The sequence below is a fragment of the Gastrolobium bilobum genome, unplaced genomic scaffold, assembly GCF_033153095.1.
Source record: "Gastrolobium bilobum isolate Gb01-03AN ecotype WA unplaced genomic scaffold, APGP_CSIRO_Gbil_v1 utg13327, whole genome shotgun sequence".
Classification (NCBI taxonomy): Eukaryota; Viridiplantae; Streptophyta; class Magnoliopsida; order Fabales; family Fabaceae; genus Gastrolobium; species Gastrolobium bilobum.
The window spans coordinates 3,027-28,953 of record NW_026898149.1 but is presented as its reverse complement, the minus strand read 5'-3'; the positions used below and the strand labels follow the sequence as shown (position 1 = coordinate 28,953).

Genomic DNA, 25,927 nt, shown 5'->3' with positions numbered 1-25,927 from the left:
ATTGCATTCCGGTGTGATGCGGAGCGACTTCTTGCGGCGAGGCACCGCAACGCCAATACGGCGCGGCTAACTACTGTGCTTGGGTTTCTATATACAAAGTTTTTACAAAGGAATTGATGGGTAGAATGCTGGTTTAAAAACTTAAGCTTAGTGATATACTGATAGTAAAGATGAATTTGCTAACAAAAAGTAAAGTCTTCACAAAGCTGAGGGGAATCAATGTATTTATCCCTTTTCATAATTTCAATTTCCAACAACAATTAGCATGTTGAGCAACAATAAAGTTGATAATTATTTTAAAATTTTGATGAAATCATTGCGACAATTAGCATTTAACAACATGGCAGTCCGGTTCTATCGTATTATCTATTTGGTTTCACTGACAGAAGAAGATCCCATCATAGTTTCGATCTCACCTATTCCAAATCACATTGCCTAACTCTTTTTAGAAATAAAATGAGCCACATAGAAATAAAAAGTATGTTAATAAAATTGAGGTTGAGCTATAGCTTAAAAAGTGCTACCATTGAGAGTTGTACATACTAGGAGAAGAAAAATATAATACATATAAAATATTTTATAAGAATCCTTTGACCAAATGATGTAGCAACTAGTAAAAATACACCTGCACTTGGCACATAGGCCCAACAACTCCTCATACTAACCAGATCCTCTCCACCACTAGCCCACACCTAGAGGCTTATGGATACCAAGTCAATTATCAACAGTTTCTAGGGTAACTGTTCAGACAGGTAGAATCAATCTGAGTAGTATATAAAGAAGTTTGAAATAACAAAAGAGAAAATGAAAACAGGGTACTGAGTAGGGAAAACAAAAGCAGCTAAAGACAACCAGAAAAAACTATTAAATTAGTAACAGAGATAACATCAATTGTCCAGCTAGACTTCAAAAATTGAAAATCATCAAAACACGAGATGAGAGTAGACAAAAAGATGAACTAAAGCAACAACTGTATCACCCCAAGGCTTCAGAACAACGTATAGGAGAAAACACAGAGAGGCAATTTTACTGTTGTAAGGTAGGTGATGCACAATGGAGAAGCATATTATTAGGATATTATATTTGACTAGGATCCAGGATTTTATATTTGATTAGGATATTACATACAATTATTATTTATCTAGGATTTTAAGTAGAACTACAAAAGCAAGCACGAAGCAATAAATAGTGCCTTATAACACACTCATATGCAATGCAGATAATTATAGCACAATTCAGCAGGAAAACATAAAAAAAAAAAACTGAACATAACATACTCTCTATATCAATTCTGCAACTTCACCCAATCAGGAGGGGGCCAGAACAACTTGGAAAAACCCGGACAATCTGACAAAGGTAAAACCCGACCTTCATCCAACTGAAAAACACCCATCTGACTTTCCGGGTCATCGATGTCAAAGCTATGATAATCTCCAAAAATCACACAGTTCCCTTTGCCAACACACAAATCAGACACAGAAACAGAAAACGCATCATCATCCCCGCACAACAAAACCCTGTCCCCCAAACTTCTCAACTGCACCCACTTCTTCTCATCCTCCTCAAGCCTATACACATCAAACCTCACACATCTTAACAAATAAGGCAATGGAATTTTAGCTTCATCAGCACCATCACTATCATAATCATCAATTACATTGTCGTCCACAAAGTACTTGTCCACCAACAACAACTCACCCTCAGAATGAACCAAGAACTTCTTGACACCTCCAAACACCGGCTCCGCCACCAAACCCACACTCAAGTCCGCCCCGACCACCACGGTCCGACCTGTCTCGTCAACAGCGCAAAGTCTCCCCTTGAAAACACAGACATCACTGTACCGTGTGCAAATGTCAAAGTTAGTCAAACGCTCATCACCAAGAGTGAGTCTCCCAAAATATCCAATCGTAAGCACAAGCATAAGCAGAACGAAAGTCGACCCCAGCCGCACAAAAACCACCTTTCCAAAAATTGGAGAGCCAGAAGTACTCATAACCTCGAGGAAGATCTTGTGTCCCAATTCAGTTACGCGTAATTCGTAGAGGTCCAACTGTTGGGGAAAATGGGATGTGGAAGATTCGATTGGGGTGCAATTGAAAGGGTAACAGAGCTTGGTTCGGCCACCTGGGTCTTGGCGGATTTGGATCAACCAGGGTTGAAGGGTTTGTTGTTGTTGTTTTTGTGGTTGATGGGGTGGGGTGACGAGGAACAAGGTGCACTTGGAGACGGTGAAGGTTAAAGGGTTCTTGTTATTGTTGTTAGAACTGACGATTAGGGATTCAAAGGGGAAAGGGTGGCAGGTGGGGATGGGACAACAAGATGAGCGCCACCAGGAACATACCGATCGGATACGAAGGCCACTGAGTGAGCTGTCAAGGCATTCGGATATTCGATGGAGGAGTGAATTCGGAAGTTGCGACCAGTCGGCCATGGTGATTTTTCTGAAAATGTTCTTCGGGGGGAGAAAAGGGCTTTTCGACCTATATATATATATATATATATATATATATCTAAAGTGAATGTAGATAAGTTATCTACATTAGCTCCTAAAACGACATCGATTTTGGTTGAAAATTAAAAAATTATAATGAAAAAGACTATTATAACCCTCAAATAAATTATAATATAAAAATACTTTGATTTTCGTCTCAAAACGACGTCGTTTTGGGCTCACTGTAGATAAGTTATCTACATTGACTGTAGAAAAAGCGAACTCATATATATATATATGGCAAAATGATTTCTGCAGGCAGCAAGCCAGGATCCGGCAGCGGATCCTAGGATACGGAACGGGATTATTTTTTTTTTTTTTAAGAAAATATGCGGGGCCCACTTTTCTGTGTCAGCTGCAGATAACACTGTCTATGGCGGCTGCAGAAATGATAAGTCCTATATATATGGGTTATCTGCATAGACAGTGTTATCTGCAGCTGACACAGAAAAGTGGACCTCACAGCTATAAAAAAAATAAAATGGATCCGGAACTGTATCCTAGGATTCGGAACCAGATCCATACATACATATATATATATATATATATATAGGGGATAGTTTTTCTGCAGGGGCTGCAGAGAACAGTTATGTGCAGCTGACACAGAAAAGTGGGCCCCACAGCTTCAAAAAAAAAAAAACAGGATCTGGAACCGTATCCTAGGATTTGGAATCGGATCCTGGCTTGCTGTATGTGCAGCGGCTGCAGAAACCATTTTGCTATATACGGGAAAAGTATTTCCACAGCCACTTTAGATAAGGTTATCTACAACTACCACTTTTTAACTAAGTACGACCGGTCGTACTTAGTTATAACAATAAAGCTGCTCTTTTTTTCTCTCTCCTCGGACACTGTCGGCTGACGTGGCAGAGAGAGAAAATGCACTTTCAATATACGACCGGTCGTACTTAGTTAAAAAGAATAGCTGTAGACAACTTTATCTAAAGTGGCTGCAGAAATATTTTCCCATATATATATATATATATATATATATATATATATATATATATATATATATATATATATATATATATATATATATATAAAAGTGTTTGTCATTTTAAATGATATAAAGTTATGTCATTTTAAGAGAGAGACAGACCCAGAAAAAAAATTTATTTAAATTTTAAATTAAAAAAACACACTTTCTCTCTCCCATGATTTCCATTTTTCCGTGTCTATCTCTCTCCTAAAATGACATAACTTATGTTATTTAAAATGAAAAACACCAACATATATATATATATATATATATATATATATATATATATGGAAAGAAGATTATAACAACCAAGTTAGATTACTACCAATGTTATTACCAATCCATCTCACCGTTAAATTAGTTATCTCATCCTACGGTCATGATTTGATGCTTAAATAGCCCTCTCTCTTCCCTTCCCTCTCTAATTATACTCTGTACCCATCTCTGTCGCCGCTGCCTATTTCTGCCGTCGCTGCCCATCACTGCCGCCAATCCACCGCAGTCTTCCGCCGCGGTGCTGCCCCTCGCACTCTACCGCCTCGCCACCTCCGTTAATCCCTCTCTGTCCTACCCCTAATATGAGTTGTCAAGGCATTCGGATATTCGATGGAGGAGTGAATTCGGAAGTTGCGACCAGTCGACCATGGTGATTTTTCTGAAAATGTTCTTCGGGGGAAGAAAAGGGCTTTTCGACCTACCTATATACATATATATATATATATATATATATATATATATATATATATATATATATATATATATAGGGCAATGCTATTCTCATACTATTGGAAAGGAGAAAATCTCCAACACACTTAAATTTATGGTGGGGCCCACATATAAAAAATAAAGAAAACAAAAAAAATTATTGCACGCAAAACGAACTCTCACTAACATGAGAAGAGAGCTCTCCTACAACATAAGAATTCTTTTTCCCATATATATATATGTATATATATATATATAGGGTTTTATAAGAGTTATGTTGTAAGAAAATTGATTGTGTAATGTTATAGAGATTCGTGTTGTGTGCTTTAACTTTTTTAATTTTTTTTTGTTTTAAAAAGTGCGGGTCCCACAAAATGTTGTGTGTGTAGAAAATTTGATGGTGTCATGTTATAGGACAAACTACAATCTCATATATATATATATATGGGATAAAAAAATCTCATGTTGTAGGAATAAAGTTCCTCTCATGCTAGCGAGAGCTCGATTTCCGTGTTAATATTTTCTTTCATTTTCTTTTTTCTCTTAAATTAATGGGCCCACTTGATTGTATGTGTAGGAGAAAAGTTCCTCTCATGTTGTATGAGAAAATGCAACTCTTTAATATATATATATATATATATATATATATATATATATATATATATATATGCTTTAATGTTTCTAAAGTGAATGTAGATAAGTTATCTACATTAGCTCCCAAAACGACATCGATTTTGGTTGAAAATTAAAAAATTATAATGAAAAAGACTATTATAATCCTCAAATAAATTATAATTATAAAAATACTTTGATTTTCTCCTCAAAACGACGTCGTTTTGGGCTCACTGTAGATAAGTTATCTACATTGACTGTAGAAAAAGAGAACCCATATATATATATGGCAAAATGATTTCAGCAGGCAGCAAGCCAGGATCTGGCAGCGGATCCTAGGATACGGAACCAGATTATTTTTTTTTTTTAAGAAAAGATGTGGGGGCCCACTTTTCTGTGTCAGCTGCAGATAACACTGTCTATGGCGGCTGCAGAAATGATAAGTCCTATATATATATATATATATATGGGTTATCTGCAGCCGCCATAGACAGTGTTATCTGCAGCTGACACAAAAAAGTGGACCTCACAGCTATAAAAAAAATAAAATGGATCCGGAACCGTATCCTAGGATTCAGAACCAGATCCATATATATATATATATATATATATATATATATATATATATATATAGGGGATAGTTTTTCTGCAGCGGCCGCAGAGAACAGTTATGTGCAGCTGACACAGAAAAGTGGGCCCCACAGCTTCAAAAAAAATAAAAACAGGATCCGGAACCGTATCTTAGGATTTGGAACCGGATCCTGGCTTGCTGTATGTGCAGCGGCTGCAGAAATCATTTTGCTATATACGGGAAAAGTATTTCTACATCCACTTTAGATAAGGTTATCTACAGCTACCACTTTTTAACTAAGTACGACCGGTCGTACTTAGTTATAACAATAAAGCTGCTTTTTTTTTCTCTCTCCTCAGACACTGTCGGCTGACGTGGCAGAGAGAGTAAATGCACTTTTAATGTACGACCTGTCGTACTTAATTAAAAAGGGTAGATGTAGACAACTTTATCTAAAGTGGCTGTAGAAATATTTTCCCATATATATATATATATATATATATAGGAAAAGTGTTTGTCATTTTAAATGACATAAAATTATGTCATTTTAAGAGAGAGACAGACACAGAAAAAAAAATTTATTTAAATTTTAAATTAAAAAAACACACTTTTTCTCTCCCATGATTTCCATTTTTCTGTGTCTATTTCTCTCCTAAAATGACATAACTTATGTTATTTAAAATGACAAACACCAAACTCATATATATATATATATATGTTATAATATTCTTTCCATATATATATATATATATATATATATATATATATATATATATATATATATATATATATATATATATATATATATATGGAAGAATATTATAACAACCAAGTTAAATTTCTACCAATGTTATTACCAATCCATCTCACCGTTAAATTAGTTATCTCATCCTACGGTCATGATTTGATGCTTAAATAGCCCTTTCTCTTCCCTTCCCTCTCTAATTATACTCTGTACCCATCTCTGTCGTCGCTGCCTATTTCTGCCGTCGCTGCCCATCACTACCGCCAATCCACCGCACTCTTCCGTCGCGGCGCTGCCGCTTGCACTCTAATGCCTCGCCTCCGCCGTTAATCATTCTCTGTCCTACCCCTAATCTGAGTTGTGCGCCCCTCTCTCTACTGCGGGACAGTTTCAATATTCCTGCGAGGCCACACAGGTTGGATTTTCCATATTCATCATATATATTTCCCAATTATCTTTCTCCTCTTTTATCGTTTGACAGTCGAGATTGTTATAATCATCTAAAAAGTGTGAGGAGAAGAATATATAACACAGGAGATGCACAAGCTGTGTTATATTATTGTGTTAAACAACAATCATTGAATCCAAATTTCTTTTATTCCATTAAATGTGATGATGAAGATCGCATGTAAAGCTTTTTTTGGATTGATGCAAAGTCCAGGCAAGCTTATGAGCTTTTTGGTGATGTCATCACATTTGACACGACATACAAAACTAATAAGTATTCAATGCCATTTAGACCTTTTGTCGGTGTAAATAATCATTTACAGTCAATCTTGTTCGGATGTGCTTTATTGAAAGACGAAACGGAAGATACTTTTGTTTGGCTATTTAAGGAATGGCTCCAAGCAATGAATGAGAATCATCCGGGCGCCATAATTACTGATCAGGTATAATCATTTTAAGTACATCTTTTCAATTGTTTCATATATTAATGATTGTATTCTTACATATGTCATTGAATTTATAGGACATGTCAATTACCAATGCAGTATCCAAAGTTTTCCCAAACAGCAAGCATCGATTTTGTATGTGGCACATCACAAAAAAGTTTCCAGAAAAATTGTCTCATGGCTATCAGCAGCATGCCACATTTAAGAGAGTTTTCAATAACTGTATCTATACAAAAAAGAGCACTCAAGATTTTGAAGACAAATGGCAACGTATTCTTGATAACTTTGGTCTTCATGAGAATGAGTGGTTGCAATCACTCAAACATCCCTATTGTCATGCATTTACCTACATCAAACCCTATGTCTATTCCTAGAATCATAACGTTTACGATGAAGTTATCAGATATGGATCACACACCAACATCCCTATTGTCATGCATTTACCTATGATCAATATATAAGATTCAAGCCTATATAAAGCATTAAAAACAGATAACTTCATTCATGATATAAAGGAAAATTAACATAACGAATTGTTCAAAGCATAATAAATTGATTGAATTCCATCTAACCCTAACTACTTAAAGAACTAGCCAGACATAACAATATCAAGGACAAAAGAAACAAGAAAAGCTGCCCCAAACTCCATGGATGATTGGTGAATCTTCAATATCTCCAGTGAAAACTTGACGTTGATCCGTCTCCGCCGCTCACGAACATGAATCTGATGAATCTTCCGCGTTCCTTCTGCCTCCAAGCACCCAGAATTGTTTTGTAATATGAAAGTTGATTAAGTCTGGCCCCAAATGTGTTTTTGTAAGCCAAGAGTTCGTGCCCTAGATGGATACTTCGAATTGGGCCTAAGTTGGGTTTCTGGGGCGCTTAAGCTTGGCCATTCGCGCTTAAGCCTCCTAGAACGGTGATTGCAGAGTTCGCGTTGCGCGCTTAAGCGCACTGGAGGGCGCTTAAGCGCGCTCCTCGACTTGAAGCTTTCTTCTGGCAGCGCGCTTAAGCCCTGAGTTGGGGGCTTAAGCGCCCATAGGCCGAGACTTTTTGCGTATCTTGGAGGCTTAAGCTTCCTTATTGGGGCTTAAGCTTCCTTATTGGGGCTTAAGCTTCCATTGGCAGAGGCTATTTGCTTGTTTAAGAGGCTTAAGCTTCATGATGGAGGCTTAAGCTTCCTCTCTAACAACTTGATAAGATCTCAAATCTATCTTGTTTTTGATCTTCCTCTATCATCTCTTGATCTATCATCTCTTCTAGTTGTGATCTCTATCTATCCAATCTTCATCTTTGACTCCTTTTGTCAACAAATCTCTTAAAAATAGCAAAGATGATTCAATTAAACAAAATTCAGATAATGTTCATGATTATTATATTAAACCCTAGTTTTTGACTTATTTAACTTGATATTTTATATTAATTTAGTCTATAAAATAAGATAAACTAAAGGTTTATCACATATTAGACATCAAATGTCTAGGTAAATTTTAGGGTGAGATATAACAATGTAGAGCTGGTGATGAGTGACTGACCCTAGAAAAAATGAGAGAAAAGTGATATGAAAAGAGCCTAGTGAGGAATTCAGTGCATGGCAATTGAACTGATATGAGTTGTCTACAGTACTGCTTGATATGCATTGTAGCATAATGTGCTATTTGTTTAATTGATGTCTTAGTTTGGAATGAACTACCGGTTGATATAGACACTAAATGACATAGGGTTAATTAATGTTAGTGGTTGAAATGTAAGGTGATAAATGGAGAACTGAGCTGCTAAGTTACTGGTTTGTTTGATTGATGAATTAAAATAAAAAGGGAAAATAACTGAGTTGAGACTTGGATGTCTACCTGAGGACAAGTAGAGATTTTAAGTTTGGGGTATTTTGTTAGTTGTTATTTTTACATGAATTAGCATTGTACTTTCTATGCTATTGGGTTAAAAGTGTATTCAAATGCAGGTAAATGGGCCCCAATTATAAAGAATGGGCCCAAACAAGCAATTGGCAGATTGGATAAATCTTTTGTGAATCTTACTCATGTTTTGCTATGTTATTGCAGCAATAGAGCCACGTGTGCAAAAAAAAGGCTGATAGGAGGTGAAATGTGGACCTAGGATGTAGTCTGACCAGATGGACAACAGTGCTCTTGGCTTTTTGGGTTAAATAGGAATTTTTGTTTTGAGTAGTAAGGTTTTAGTTTCTAGTTTTTACAATCATCAGTTTTTCAGTTCTTAGTTTCTTAGCTCTTGAGATGCTAGCACAAGGAAAGAAAACATTTTTGAAGGATTCAAGAAGATAGGATTCTCTTGTGTATTTTTGAGATTTCAACACCCTTTTACAAGCATTTTTCATTTCTGAACCTTTACATTTTGAAGCTCATGGTTTGTATCCTAATACTCTTTACTTTTGAAGTTGGTTTTTATTCAAGTTATTTCAATTTCAGAATTTTAGTTGGATTTACTGTTAAGATGAATTCTTAAATTTTTAACTGGAATTCTAAATAATTGAAGAGTACTATTGTAATTGAATACTTGTTATACATAATTCTTGCATTTTGATTAGCAATCTTTTGTTTCAAGAAGCCATGAGAGTGGTTCTTGCAATTCTTGCTTTATAAACCTTTGATTGGGAAATCAAGTGTATGAAATCTTGCTAGTTAAGAGCTTCAAGGTTTGGGATAACCTGAAGTGAATATTGATAATTTTATATTTATGAATCTGGTTTCAATGCCCGGGGAGAGGATTGATTGGATTTGAAATTTGGAATTGGAAAATTTCATAATAGTGCTTCAGTTGTTAATTTTCTACAAGAAATATGCTATAACATGTAAATAAGCAGGGATGTGAATTTTAAAGGGAAAATTCATGAAATTTGGAATTCCAGTTCCTTATTACTGTTTGTTAGTAGTTGAACGCATATGATAGTTACTGTTGTTAAGCCAAATAAAACTTACTTTTTTTTTTCTCTTTGTTGTCTATCAGCAAAATGGAAAGAATCCAAATCCCATAACATAGTACGTTATATATTATAATAATGATATAACTTTTATTATATGAGATGGCAAAACGGGTCAATATGTCCTATCCTGTCTTCAACTTGTTAAAATTGGGATAAGTTGACTCGTCATTGGTTAAGGGATAGAAACTACCAACTCACCCAGTTTAGATTCAAGCAATTAATATTTCTCATAGGGTGGCAATTTTAAACACGATACGAAAATTTCGTGTTTGGGTCGATCCGTTTTCAACTTCGTGGCAGGTTGGCAAAATTGGACTTGAAAGAATTCGTATCGTGTCGCGTGTCAACTTGTTAACCTAAAATTGACTCACATTAATTTTCTTATAGGTTTTTCATGTTGTGTTGTGTCATGTCGTAAACATGTTATTTGTGCCTTATCATGTCGGGTCGACCTGCATAATAAGTGACATAATTTGTGGTTGATCAACTCACATAATAAATGATACACTATGAGTTTGCGGATTATTCGTGTCGTATCGTAGACTCAACCCACAAAATAAGTTCGTCATGTTAAAAGTTTTAACCCAATTTCAAATTCATGTAGTATTCGTGTTGATTATATTCGCGTGTGTTGACGTCATATCAACTTGAATTGTTACCTCCTAGTCTCAAGTAGTTAAAATTCATTTGATCCAGAGTTAAAATTATGACCCCCGCGGGTCTCTAGTTGAAGTCACAAGACATGAATAAAGAAATCAAAATTTGAATTTTATATATTCTGTTCCCTTTTTTTTTTTTTTATTTATTTATTTATTTATTTATTGTGACTTTACAAAAGAAAAATTATATGTTTGAGAAAATGAAAACACTTTGATGGATGGGTGGTAGTAGGTGAGTAAGCTAATATTTCTTTTTCCGTTTTAATAAAATGGATCGACTCGTTCGGATTAACTCAGGAATCGATAAATTAGTTGTATAATTGGTCTGGTTGAAGTAATGGACTGGTCATGGATGAGAACCGGTGCGACCCGGCCAGATTTCATGAAAACCAGTGACCCAGCCGGCAGCCTGGTCCCAAAAAAAAAATGTTTCAAAATTTTTGTTTTAAAAAAAAATCATAATGGACATATTTGAATATTTTTTTACTTATTGACTTACATAAGTTATGTACCTACAACACTAATATTATCTCTAATATAGTTAGAGATGTCGTTTATTGAGCCTGAAGCCCCGTATCACGATCATTATATTTTTGTTTGATCCTTTATTGGATAATAATATGTGATTTATTATTTTTTATATTAAAACATTTGAAATTTTTATATTTTTTTAGATATTTGAGTATGTTTATAATTTTTTAATATAAATTATAAAATTGCATATAATTACCAAATAATGCGTTGAATCAGTGACCCATTGATTGAACCAGTCAGTAGCGGACCTGTATATGTTTTAGTGTGTGTAAGTGCACACTGCACACACAAATTTTTTGGAGAAAAAAAGTATATATATATTTTGGGTCATCCACAAAAATTACAGGATCCAATTTAATCTCTTAAAAAAATCGTCTCGTGATCCCTTTAAATTCCAAAATAGACCTATGTTAGTCCTTTTGAGGGATTAATGTGGATCTTTTTGAATTTTAGAGGATTGTGATTTTAATTATCTGGATCTATTTTTGAATTTTGAGGGATCACAAGTAGACTTTTTTTTCCTAAGAGATTAAATTGAGGCCCGTAATTGTTGAGGACCCAAAATGTTCTACTGTAACAGTTTAGTTTAGTTGACTCTTGATTACTTTTTTATATTAAGTTAAAGTTTTTTTTATATATATATTCTTATGTATTTTAATATATTTAAAATTTTCTTTAAATTTTTTTTCTTTTATTCTTTTATTCTAAGTGTGTATACATCAAAAAAAAAATTTAGGTCCGCTGTTGGAACCAATGATCCAATTAGGGGTGTTAACGGGCCGAGCCGAGCCGAGCTTTGATCATAACGGGCCAAGCTTGTATTTAAACGTGTCAGACTGGCCTTAGCCTGTTACCTGTTACGAATATAATATTAGCTTGTGGCCTGGTTCGTCTACAAAAAATAAAAGTTTGTCTCAAGCCTATGGCCTGTTTATTTATTAAAAATAAAAACCTTACATTCCAATTTGCAGCAGTATTTAGCCCATTAATCATGCACTAATATGTATTTTTTTGTAAGAAAATAATAGTTATTTCTTTTATAATAAAAAAATATATTAATATTAAAAAATCAAAATAACAGCAGTACCTTTACTTTATTTTATGTTACTTTTCCTTAATTTTCTTCCACATTCTAGATTTTTTACACTAGATTTGAACCCCACCATTAAATTTTCTTCCACGGTTGCCGCCATAAGCATCATTATAAGCCGTGGAATCCGCATGGCTTATAAAAATAGATGATGAACATGGTTTCATTTACTTGTTGATGGGACGATGACTTAAATCGGGGAGAAGAGATAGAGCAAAGACAGAAAACTGAGAAAATGATGTTGAAATGATTAATATAAAAATATAAAAAATAAATAAATTTAATGTATATTGACCCGCCTCCGAGGCTTCAAGGCCGAGCTTGGCTATGGAAGCCTTGAGGGCTTTTAAATAAAATATTTTTGCATGAATATAAATCTTGAGCTTATTATCACCCCTAGATCCAATATCCAGACCTTGTCAATAATCGGCTCAGTTTAATCGGCTCAGTTTAATAACATTGGTTATAATAGAATCAATGTCCCACTCTTTCCTGTTGGTAAATTTGTTTTCTTTGCTTCCAAAAATGAACGCTTTCAATGGCAACCATTCTGATATAAAGAGGGAAGGGTGATCAATACATGAAAGAAACATATTGACATACCATTTTAGCGTTTCTATTTCCCTCCTTACCAAAATGACTATCCAAACACCCCTTTTTTCCTCTCCTATTAAATGCCACCACACAAAGAGTGTGCACAAAGAAACTGAAAAAGAGAAAGACCACATTTTTATGCAGAAAACAGTGAGGATCCAAGGTGGGGTTTGCTTTGTTGAGTTGAGTTCTCAAAAGGGTTGTTGGAAACCACAGAGGGAGAATGGCTCAGACACAGGGTGATTTGGATGAGGGTATTGACTACATGTTCAAGATTGTTATGATTGGGGACTCTGGGGTTGGAAAGTCTCAGCTTTTGAATCGGTTTGTCAAAAATGAATTCCACATGAAATCCAAAGCCACAATTGGGGTTGAATTTCTGACCAAGACGGTTGTCATGGATCACAAACTAGTCAAGGCACAGATTTGGGACACTGCTGGTCAAGAAAGGTCCAAAATTTTCTCCAACCCACTTTTTTTTTTTCTTTAATGTGAATTACTTTTCATTGGATGTGCTTTTTTCGTCACAACAGCTGAAATTATCATTTTCTATGCATAATAGTTAACAATACAGCTAAGATCTGAGAATTTAAGATGCAAAACCCAGCGTAGTTTTTAAATATAATCAAACCAAAAGATGCTAGTAGTGAAATGTGGTCCTTTAACTAAAATTTAAGATCTGATCTTTTAAGAAACAAAAACCGGCATAGCTTTTTAAATATATCAAACAAAAAGATGCCAATAGTGAATTATGATCCCCCAAGTACATGATAATCATCAAAATGTTCAAAAGTTGATGCTTCTTGCTTGTCAGTTGTCACTTTATTGATGAATTTTAACTTGTTTGCCAATTGCCATTATTCTGTGTTTTATTAGTTACTTTTATATGGATGTCAATTTCATTTTCCTGTGATAATGTTGGCATTCATCACAGGTACCAGGCAATTACAACTGCATATTATAGAGGTGCAACTGGTGCATTACTAGCATATGACATAACCAAGCGTCAATCCTTTGAACATGTTGAAAAGTGGCTGGATGAGCTACGGATGCATGCAGATAAAAATATAATTGTGATGCTTGTTGGCAACAAATCTGACCTGAGTTCTAGCCGAGCAGTGCCTATTGAAGAAGCCAAAGACTTCGCCAAGCAGGAGCATCTCTTCTTCATGGAGACATCAGCACTTGACTCCAACAATGTAGAATCAGCATTCCTTGGTCTCCTCTCACAAGTATATAGAACAGTGAGTAAGAAGCACATGATTGCTGATGGACCTGAATCAAATTGGGATAAAGTAAACCTTGAACTTGAAGGAACAAAAATTAAGGTCCCATTGCAAGAACCTGAATGCCTAAAAGCTAAAAGGAGATTCAATTGTTGCAGTATTTTTTAGAATTTCTTTTCTCCTAGAGCCACCTTTATCTTAGGTAAGGGCTATTTTCCTTCCCTTCCCCTTGCTATTGTGGGTTTTATATATACTTTTCTTTTTCTTTTTCTTTTGACTGTACTTTACTTTTCAGGCGATTGTTGCTGGGCAAATTTTCGCCTTTAAAGTTTCTTGTTACTTTGATTGACATTGATATGAAATCAGACACCAACTCAAGACTGATATGAAGAATTTGTGGAATTTAATCAATGTATATGGAACTGAATCCTTTGCCATAACTACTACTCAAAGCAGCTTCCCGAGAATGGAACAGGACATTATTCTCTTAATTATACATAATAGGAAATCCTCGTTGCCTAAACATGCTCTTAAAGCCAGTTAAATAATTCATTTTACAATTAACAGTATGGGATTTTGTCACCAGAAAAAAGAAACTGTGGGATTTGAAATGAATGACTATCCCCCTGCTGTTATTGTATTGAGTTTGATCATGTGTGAAAAATTTTCAATTATTATATTCATCCTGAAGCAGTTTCCTTGCTAAAGTTGTTATCCTCCTTTTCCATGCACTAGACCTCTTACGTTTTTTGTCATTATGCTAGATTGATCTGAATAGTTGACTCATTGATGTGATTTTTAAGTTTCATTTAGGATCTACGTGTTTGAGAAATGTTTATGTCCCTCTGCAGTAGATGATTGGGGTTTTCATTTCTCTTGAAGTAATGTTCATAAATTTGTTTTCGTCTGATGTGATGTGAATCTGGGAATGGCATGAAAGGATGCAATCCAAATATCATTTGGTCAAATTATGAGGGCTGAAGAAAAAGAATTCAAGGAAGCATTATATTCATGATTTTGATAGTTTTCTATTTGGTTCATTGAAGAACTATTGAATTTATCAGAATTCTTCCGTGGCGTTTACCCTTCGACTTATCAAAGGATTTCCATTATCGTTTGTGGCGTCTTCGACTATACCAAGTTTCTTACCTCTTTATAGGTAATAGGTCACGATCTTTTCACCTTAAATCTGAATGTAAAAATGGTCCTCGGATCCTTATTCGTTAATGGATTTCGTTGCTCTCGACAATGATGGATATCCTAGCTTCCATTTTTACTGATCATCTGTGACCGGGTTTACATTGATAGATATATCATTCATAATTTTAATCATAACCATTTATTCAATATTCAATGGCTAGAATGTATATTTCTCATAATAAACTCTTCTCTTGTATATATGATATGACATCTCGGTGGAAAGTCTACGCTTCAAGTGCAACCTAAACTTGCAATAACAGATCAAATCAATTTACCCCAAAAAAAGAACACGAAAACGAAAACATACACACCCCAAATATAGTCTATTCACACCTATCCTAACAAAACCTAATTAAGTAATCTGCTCCTTGGCAAGTGAAAGTGCTGGTTGCATCATCATAGGCATAGCTATAAGCCTGAGGACAAGAAGCCTTGAACACCTTTGAATAACTCGTTGGCTTGCATTTGTTGGGGCTATTGAACTCTCCAGTACAACAATATTCTGGCTTGTTGAATGCCATACATGCACTCTTACAACCAACAATGTCATTTTTATATCTCAACTCCAATCCACTTGGGCAGTTTCTCTTCAAATCTAAACGGCATATAACTTCCTTACACTCCCCAGATCCTCCAGAAGGGAAGATTGACACTGGCATGTTGTAACCATCAACAAGGCTAACATCATAAAAATCCCCCTCAGGGCTGTCTAGTGTAAACTCTGCTAGTGAAGCTGGTGGTACACCTCCATCTCCAGCACATCTAAGTTTTCCTCCACAGTCTCCAGTGATGCATGTTCCGCTACCGGAGCTATCAAAGGTGCATCCATGCCGCCCCCAGAAGCGGCCAGACCACCCTTTTGGTGCAGTGATTTTCATGGCCAGGCCAGGTTCTAGCTGAACTCCACCTTCAATGAGTTGTGGTTTTCCTGCTGCTGATAGGATCCCAGGCCATACTGTGTTCCTACATCTATTTTGCAAAGTAAAGACTGTTGCATCGACTCCTGAAATAAAAGAGAAACCCAAATGAGGTACATTGTCATAAAATTATAAACCACTCATCAAACCCCGACTAGTGATGGTAGGGGTGAGAGCGATTCTTGTAAGCAACTTTACCCTTATATATTTACAAAGAGATTGTTTCTCGGATTTAAACCCATGATTTTCAGTTACAAAGGAATAGTTTTATCACTGCTCCAAATTCGTCCTCTTATATTGTTATAAAATTATAATATATGTAAAAACAGTTTTAAAAATCAAACACTAAATGTTGTGTGTTAGAGAAAGAGAATGTGTAGTTGCCATTACCTAAGGAGAAGAGCATGATAAGAAGGGAAAGTTGTTTCAATGCCATAAGAGATGTCCTTTTGTGGTTTCTGATTTATGAAATTTATATTTTCTCACAGTTTAACTTGCATGATGATACTTACAAGCAAGGGAAATTAGGAGGTTCAACTAGCATATTCTGTATAAAATGGGAAACATAGTGAAGTTTGCTTGATATCATGACAACTGTAACCTTTATTATTGAAAGAATCAACAGATTGATTACCAGTGGTTTTTATTTTTTCTTCAAGTGTTAAACTGTCCGGAATTTTCTTAAATAAAATCAAAGAAAGGAAGACTAAGTCCTCTAACTTGAAACTAGGACAAAAAGTATATTCAAGTTCACCTAACTTGTTAACACTCGAACACATGCATCCCAATATACCATAGTTTTTGGCCTTTTGGCTTGAATAATAGCATTGATTTTTCTGTTTGCTAAAATCTTCTGGTTAGAAAGAGGCAATACTGGTCATTTTTAAGTTCTAATTGTGTGTTACGTACCGGAATAAAATGGTGAATGAATTATTGATCTTAGCTGCCATATTAGGCACAATGTTGTTGCGTATGGGTTTATATTCCGTGGCCTCCCAAGGAACCTTTACTTTTCTTTTTACATAAAAAAAAAAATTGTCGAAACTTTAACTTATTTTATATTATTCAAATTTTCATCAACATCAATCATGCATACGCTACAAGAATTTCTGATAAGTACTAGACATGTGGATGAATTGATGAAAAATTATTTGGTTATTTCAGCTTAATCAATAGTCTGAAATTCAAATTAACCAGCACTCGTTGGCGACCGAATATCGAATAATTTATATATAAAAAAAAAAAGTTCTGTTAATTATTATGAGTATTTTATATTTATTTTATTATAAGGTAGGTATGATAAAATTTGGGTATCGTTCTTTTAGATTGCCAGTAATGAACTTAATCAATTAAGTGACACAAGTGACAAGTGTCATATTTGTACCGTTATTTCGAGCAGCCTCTTTCATATCATACATTTTAGAATTATCTTTATACAACCAAATTTATTTAAAATTACCAATATTTAATAGGATGATACCTTCACGCTCTAACACAATTTTGTGAAGAGATAATTGCTTAGTATAACTACTTATATTTTAAACTTTAATTATTTTGTCGTAAACAATTATTATTCAATTAATTTTTAAATCAATTCATGAAGGTTAGATCAGGTTATGATTTTTTTGGAGGAGGAAGGAGAGGGTGCCCACGTTTGATGAGGTTATGAATATAGTAGACCTCCACTCTGTTAAGATTCTTCAATCTTTGTAGACTTGTTCAGTATTTAACAGTGCTCAATAGGGTTCTGTGTTATTTGTTATTGCACTGCAGTACTGCACTCTCAGTGAAATTTGTTACACTTATAATCAAGATTCCATATCAAGTGTTGAGGAAGAATTTATTCTAAATGAATGGTGCACAACCTCATAAATTAAAGCCAAACTAACTGTCACAAACTTTAATTACCAGTGTTTTATTAAATTAGCTAATAATCCCCTAAGTTGTTGGTTAAAGAGAGTAAGCAACGTTGTTGTCTTCAACAAACTTCACTAATAGCTGCATAATAGAAAGTTTTTCAGAGGTGAGTCTTCATTATATCATTATATTAAAATTATGGGAAAATTATTTATCCTTTAAAGGACACAAAATTGTATTATTTTAAATAAAATAGCTATTTTATGATGAATGAAATTTGTCACACAATTGATGATCATGAGGGAGGAAAGTAAGAGGCTAGAATGCACCGACACGTCTTTTTAAAGGACACTGACACGTTCCAATATGCTGTAAATATTTTGGGACACGCGGTCAACGCTCCAACACATTCCAACACGTGTTTTCGATATGCAGTCAACTTTTTCGGACACGTGGTCAATACTTCGACACTCTTTGTTGTTTTTAAGTCTAAATTTTATTTTATTAACTAAAAATAAAAAATCAATTTATAAGTCAATTTTTTTCTGTTATAGAATTTGACATAAAAAATTAACAAGGTATGAATAATTACTTTTGCTTTATATTTATGTTATGAAATTTGAATATTTAATTGGTTATATGACTTATTATGGACGGTTATATGTATTAAATATAAATTATATTATATATATTAAAAATATTATTTAATATCAAAACGTGTCTTAACATATCAAAATATGACATTTTTTAAAATTAACATGTCCTATCATGTCTCGTATCCCATGCCAGTGTTGATGCAACATATGTAAGAGGTTATTAATAGAAAAAAATTTAATTTAAATATTAAGTCAAACACTAGTGTTTCACTTAAAATGACATATAAAAGGATAAACATTTCACCTTGAATTATTCATGAAATGGGTTAAAATGTACTACAGGAAGACAAATAAGTGGATGAACCATGCTCAAAGACATGCCAGATCCAGATTGCATATCAACCTTTTCTCCTTTTCCATCTTCACCAATTTTCCAATCAAAGCACTGAACCATAGCAGCAACTACAGTGTTAATCATGTTGAATGCCAGTGTTGTCCCTGGGCACCCTCTTCTTCCTGCTCCAAATGGAACAAAATTGAAGTTCATTCTCTTAGTAGCATCATTCTGATGATCACTTGGATCATCATCCTCCTGTTCCTTCAATGAGACCAAGAACCTTTCAGGGTGGAATTCATTTGGATCATCCCAAGAATCTTTGTCCCTCATTATAGCATATAAATTGATTGCTACTGCTGTTTTTGCTGGTACATCATAGCCATTAATTTTGCAGTCTTGGCGGCATTCTCTTGTTGCTACTGGCGCTGGTGGGTAAAGTCTCAATGTTTCCTTCACAACTGCTTGCAAATATGGCAGGTTTGGGATATCTGATTCTTCAACTAGCCTAACATTCCCAGTGACTAACTCTATCTCATTTCTTACCTTCTTGAATGCTTCAGGATGGTTAAGGAGTTCAGCCATTGTCCATTGCATTGCTTCTGCTGAGGTGTCTGTGCCTCCAATGAAGAGATCCTGCCACAAGAGTAAATATTAGCTTGATAAAGGCCATGGTAATCTTAATAACAATTAACTGTTACAATCTAAATCAATGCTAATGTTCTTGTCAAATGTTAACCATGATAAGTTCAAAGAGTTTTGCTATCAATTGACCCAAAAGGCACTAGTTGAAGAATAGAAAAAAAATAAGTATAATTAGCAGAACTCCCCAAGTTTATTTATTATCATTATTTTTATTTTTTTTGTTAGTTTCGAAGCAAGTAATATACTGGAAAGAAAAAATATGATGTAGCACCAACTATCAATTAATATTAGTATAAGAATAATAAGTTTTACACTCAATTTTAACTGTTGATCCTGCTTGCAATTATCAGTTTAATTTATTAATCACCAAAGTGTAACTTAAAATGAAGTATAATAAACCTCCCCGATTTATGTTGAGACTATCAGCAATGATTAACTAAAGTAGTGCTAATGTTCCTGTTAATTATCAACTAATCTTTTTGTCAAATGTTAATGGATGACAAGTTTAATGTTTTTAGTTCGTGGTAAAATTGTGAAGCAAGTAATCTTTTTAGAGAACACACAATTAAAGTTAGAATTAAAAAAAAAAAAAAAAGTATATCCAGCCATTCCTCAGACTAATTTTTTATACCTTATTTACTTCAAACGAGAAAGAAAAAATTAAATAAAAAAGAGTGAGATAGTTAGTTCTTCAAATATAGCTCTAAAAATTCTTATTTTAGAAATTACTGGAAAAGTCATTGATACTCTGTTTCCTACACCTTTTAAAACAGAACTAAATCATAAATTTTTAATATAACTTTTCATAAACTTACCAAAAAAGAAACGGGAAGAAACCATCCTTCGATATTAATTTGTTATCTGGGTGTAACAAATCCACACTAGATTCAGAAATAACGAAAATTATCTTACTAATAAAATGCAGTCCTACTTTTCAGCACTATTTGGCAAATGTAAATGGGTAGCAATACATTAAAAGAAGTGGGGTTGAAATAAAAAGATAAATTATGATAAATGAAAATTACCAAAAAGAAGGCTTTGATATGGGTCCTTGTGATCTTGTACTCTGCACAAGCACCATGATAAACATCCAACAGAATATCCATCAAATCCCTCTCAATCTCATCACCACCATTTCCACCTACTAATCTTCTCTCTTCATGCTCCTTCAGCAACTTTTCCAACAACTCATCATACCTCATGCTTAAATCCGTAGCCTTTTTCCCATAAACCCAAAAACTCAACTCCTTGAAAGGGCCCAACACATCCCCAAAGCACAGCTTCGCAGCAAGCTCAAATGACTCCTTTACTAACTTCCTAATCCTCTCTGCATCCTCGAATTTCTCCGAACACCTTGTTACAACACACGGTAAAAGAGAGTCAGAGAAAGCCTATAGAAAGAAAGGGATTTTTTTTTTTTTTTTTTTTGTAACGTGAAATTTAAAATTACATAATGAAAAAAGTTGTTTACAATAATACAACATATACTAATACATAACACACTAATAATCAACTATCTAATGATCATAAATGAATCATCAACTAACTAGTGTGGAAAAATTAATCAAATCAAAAGAATCACGTTTCATTAATTGGTTCAAGAAACAAATCATTCTCTTCAAAATCAGTTTAGGAACCGAATTATTTCTTTTAATATCAGCTCGATTTAAGAATTAAATCACTTTACCAATTCAATTTGATTCGCGTTAAAAATCAAACCAAACCAAACCAAACCGTTTCACATTTTTTCAAACTGACTTTAAAAATCAAACCATTTTCTCCAAACAAGTTCAGAAACCAAACCAATTTTTAAAACCAATTCATTTTTTCAGAACCAAACCATTACTAAGCACACATCCTTACTAACTAAACACAACCAATTATGGTTGTAAATTATGATCGTGGTCACAATAATAGTTTAAGAAGTACTTGCACAACCTAAATTGTAGCCACATTTATATGCAATTTTTCATAATTTTATTAATTGAATTCCAAATGTAACTATAACTTTTGTTTTGGAATTTCTCCACCGTTCTCTCGATTACCGAAATAGCTCTCCTGGGCACAAAACTCTACCTACATTCTTACAATTTAAAATTACGGCAATTGAGCACGTGGGAGTGATAACATTAATTCGATCCTCCCATGATCATATTTGAGAAGGATTTAAAATCTTAATCTCATAACACACCCTGAATAAATCGGATAAATTAGATTAATCCATTTGGATATCTCAACCAAAAAAAATTTAATATCATGATTGATGAGAAAGAATAGATTTTTTTTTTCGAGTTTTTTACATGATTTTGTTTCTTGAAAATTCTCTCTCTTATAAGTATGTGATAATTTCTCTACAAAATTTGTAAAAAAAAAAAAAAAAAAAAATTCCATTACTGATTTCAGATTACACACACCTGGTGCTCATGGCCATTCTACAAGTAACGTTGTTGGTGAACTTCATGAACTCAGAGCCCAAGTCAAGTGCAGCATTAGAGCGAGCATTCTCGAACACCCTTTTGAGTAAAAGCTCTATTTCTTGGGCTCTGATGGTTTTGGAGCGCTCCATTTGGCGCGAGCTCATAAGTTCGGTGACGAAAAGTTTCTTCATGAAGCGCCAGTAGGGGCCGTAGGGGGCGGTGATGAAGCCGGAGTTGCCATAAGGGAGTTTCTCGGCGAAAGCAAATGCGGGTCGTGAAGAGAAGGCGAGGTCGTGGGTCTTGAATATGTCGGCGGCGGTGGCGGCGGAGGAGACGAGGAGGAGTCGGCGGGAGGGTCCGAGGTTGAGGTGGAGGAGAGGGCCGTGTTTAGAGGAGAGGGTTTGGAAGGATTTGTGTAAGGATGGAGTGAGGAGGTGGAGGTGGCCGATCAGTGGGATGGATGGTGGACTTGGTGGAAGGCGGAGAACGGTGGTGGTAGTGGTGGTGGTGTGTTTGACGGTGAAGAAGAAAATATATGTTAGTAGGACTGGTACGAGGAAGAGCAATAGTGTCTCAAAGTCAATCATTGTGCATTTGGAAGAACTACGGACATTGTGCTTTTGTCTCACCGGTATAATTTATGTCTAAAACAGCATTTTAGATATGAGAAAAACTATTTAGATGTGATAAATTTCTCTCGCACAGTTCGATAATTGAATTGTGTCACTTTTTATTTTTTTTTATTTTTTTAAGAATGAAAAAAAAAAACATGATATGGTCATGTGAGAAGATCACAATCATACAAAGATAAATCAACGGTTATGATTTCGTAACTATATATTTTAATATTTTTTTCTCTCTCCTCTTTCATTATCATTGATACACCTTTATATAATTACAATTTTTTACGTAACATAATCTTATGAATTTTCATATTAGATTATCCGGTGCTAATTTTTGATGTAGTGGTGAGTGTTTAATGCAACATGTGATTTTAGCGCTGAGATTATGGGTTTAATTGTCCGAGATAACACTTCGCCAAAGATAAGTGCTGGGGGAATTATTGGAGATGTTAATATTTTGCCTTTGCAAGACCCGGTCAAATTAATGATAACGCTTGAGCGGTTACGGGTAAATAAAAAGAATTACACACTATTAATTTTGAGGTAAATAAGAGTTATGTTATAGGAAAAATAATTTGATTTTGCTAATATATGACAAAATAAAATTATTGAACAAAGTATCTCATCTGATTTTATTTTTATTTTATTTTTTTATCTTTTACTATTGCATGATAAAAAAAAATTTCATATAACATGACAAAATAAAGACCCATTAACTTTTAATCTAGTCGTAAAAGCTGGATCCAACAAATATATGTATATATATTTTTTGAGAAAAATTATATTAATAATTTTTTGTGGTCGTTGAATCAAAATTAAATTAATGAGTATAAAACAATATTATATTTGGATAGGTTTTTTTAGCCAAAAACTAATTTTTCAAAAAATATATATATATATATTTCTATTACAAAATCTGTTTAGATGTCTAATTTAAAAAAAAAAACATAAACCACAAAAAAAAAACATATATTCGTGAGTCGTGACTCATGCAAATAGTGGTGATAAAGTGGATAACTCCTATGTGTATTTTGACAAAAAGACTGATAATAAATAGGAAAAAGTGTGTGTTATTTTAAAGGATGTAAAATTGTGTCATTTTAAGAGAGAGAAAGAGATAGATAAAGGAGGAGAGAGATTTGACAAAAAAAAAATAAAGGTATAGATCTCACCTCTTTGTGAGAGTGAAATGATATAAATTGTGTCATTTAAAAGTATAAACACTTTTCTCTAATAAATAAATAGCATATCGTACAACGCGTGTTGCTCGAGCATATTTAATTATTCCGTAACCTTACAAAGTTACAATTGCTTAATATTAATATAAAAAAAATGTAGATTGATCTCAACATTGACAAGGTTTTAAATTATTTCTCTTCTCTCTTACTTTCTCAGTTAACAAAAAGTATACGAATTAATCATCCCAATGAAAAAGAGAGACAAAATATTAACTGAAAATAACTCATACAAAGCAAGACAGGGTAAAAAATTCAAAACAGTAACAGAAATACCAAAAATTAACATGACACTTAACTAAAAACGCACAAATTACTTATTTTATTTTAAAAAATCATTATTCTATTAATTCCATCATTTTATTAATTGAATCAAACACGAGAGACAATTCTGCAACCCAAAAAAGAAAAAAAGCGACAACTTCCCTTTAACTTTTATTTGACATGATATACCTTCCTACATAACATACGACAATGATGATTTCCATAACACTTTTTTTACGCAGCTGTTTCTGGTTAGATATTAACTTGGGCTTACTAAAACGTTTTAAAAAGAGGAAAATCAAAACCATACACATCAGTGACTTAAAGGTGATGATTTTATAATTATTTATTTTAATATTTTTCTTTTTTTATTATTATTAATTTACCTTTGTATGTGTTATAATTCTTGGTATAAAGCTACCAAGAATCAGCCCACTGACCGAACTTACAGAAACAGAAAACATAAGAAACAACACACAAGAAATTTATACTTGGTTCAGAAATTCTTTGTATAAGAATTTCCTACATCCAAGTTGGCCAGAGAGGGTCAAACACCGTCTAGCATACACTTTATTCAGAACAGATAGCAGGTACAAATATGTTTAGCTATTTACATATGCAAACAGTAAACACAGCATGCATAAAAAAAGGTAAACACATCACCTACTCACTATTACAGAGAGATACCAAAAATACCTAAATGGAGCCAGCACATTTACATACGGTTTTTCAACAAGATACAAAAGAACTATACAGAAAAAAGGCAAGATATCACCGTCTTCAAGCAAGCACCACCAAACCAGTGCAATCAGCTACACGGTCTCCAGAACTCTTCAACAGCACAGAGAGTTCAACATCAGAACCACCTTCAATCTTGGAAGATAGCAACTCCCAAAGAAAAACCGATTAAATGAAGCGCCACACCACCAGGAACAAAACTCTCAACTACACCGAGATGAGATACTCGATATTTCTCACTCAAATCTCACTCTCAAACCTCCGTTCCAAACCCTAAGTTCCAACCTTTTCAGAGAGAACGAATTGTACAAAGAAAAAGGAGAGAGAGACTAAAAGATTTTAAAATCCGTAAAAAATGCTCTGTCACACGATAAGAGAGTAGGTGAGATATTTTATCATTCATTTCAGCTAAACAAAACGACACCGTTTTTATGTGCAGGTGAATTATCAATTGTCAACATATGGGCCTTAGTAAACAACCGGTTATACATTGGCCCAAAAAGCAAACAGAGAAAGTACAAGCATGTTTAGAAAAATACGATCTAACAAATCTCCACCTATTTACTAAACATACAACAGAATAAAGTGCACACCAGAGTTTTCCTGGCGTTTAACCCAAGGCCTATACAATGCATGCAATTTAGGGAGGTTTTATTTTTAGCAAATTTAGAGCCTCCCTAAATTTACTAAGAGGAACAGTCTTAGTCAAAATATCTGCAGGATTAATTTCAGTTGGTATTTTATTCACACTAACCTGACCATTACTAATTATTTCCCTTATGAAATGCAACCTAACATCTATATGCTTGGTCCTTTCATGGTATGCACCATTTTTGGACAAGTGTATGGCATATTGAGAATCAGAAAATACCTTAGGAGGGTCCTTACCTAGACCCAACTCAGAGACAATTCCATGTAACCACATTGCCTCCTTGACAGCTTCTGTGAGAGCCACATACTCTGCTTCAGTTGTGGAGAGTGCCACAATGTGTTGCAAGCTTGCTTTCCAGCTCACCACATTTCCTCCCACACAAAAA

At 34.2% G+C, this 25,927-nt stretch overlaps 4 protein-coding genes across 4 annotated transcripts; 1 reads left to right on the top strand and 3 right to left on the bottom strand.

Annotated features, from left to right (window-relative positions):
* Positions 1 to 485: 485 nt before the first annotated feature.
* On the bottom strand, positions 486 to 2,453 carry LOC133313260 (F-box protein SKIP23-like). The gene is made up of 2 exons (XM_061514609.1): positions 1,278 to 2,453; positions 486 to 740 (listed from the first exon to the last, which is right to left on the bottom strand). Exon 1 carries the CDS (start codon positions 2,432 to 2,434, stop codon positions 1,286 to 1,288), a length of 1,149 nt encoding a protein of 382 aa, XP_061370593.1. The 5' UTR covers positions 2,435 to 2,453; the 3' UTR covers positions 486 to 740; positions 1,278 to 1,285.
* A 10,496-nt stretch (positions 2,454 to 12,949) lies between these two features.
* LOC133313259 (ras-related protein RABA4c-like) lies at positions 12,950 to 14,460 on the top strand. The gene is made up of 3 exons (XM_061514608.1): positions 12,950 to 13,288; positions 13,773 to 14,266; positions 14,360 to 14,460. Exons 1-2 carry the CDS (start codon positions 13,062 to 13,064, stop codon positions 14,230 to 14,232), a joined length of 687 nt encoding a protein of 228 aa, XP_061370592.1. The 5' UTR covers positions 12,950 to 13,061; the 3' UTR covers positions 14,233 to 14,266; positions 14,360 to 14,460.
* Positions 14,461 to 15,602: 1,142 nt separating this feature from the next.
* On the bottom strand, positions 15,603 to 16,307 carry LOC133313262 (pathogenesis-related thaumatin-like protein 3.5; the record flags this gene model as incomplete). Its single annotated transcript, XM_061514611.1, has 1 exon — positions 15,603 to 16,307. A coding segment is annotated over one exon (705 nt), but the record flags the coding sequence as incomplete, so codon positions are not given.
* Positions 16,308 to 18,944: 2,637 nt separating this feature from the next.
* Positions 18,945 to 22,617, bottom strand: LOC133313261 (cytochrome P450 705A12-like). The gene is made up of 3 exons (XM_061514610.1): positions 22,028 to 22,617; positions 20,639 to 20,966; positions 18,945 to 19,604 (listed from the first exon to the last, which is right to left on the bottom strand). Exons 1-3 carry the CDS (start codon positions 22,615 to 22,617, stop codon positions 18,945 to 18,947), a joined length of 1,578 nt encoding a protein of 525 aa, XP_061370594.1.
* Between the last annotated feature and the right edge of the window lie 3,310 nt (positions 22,618 to 25,927).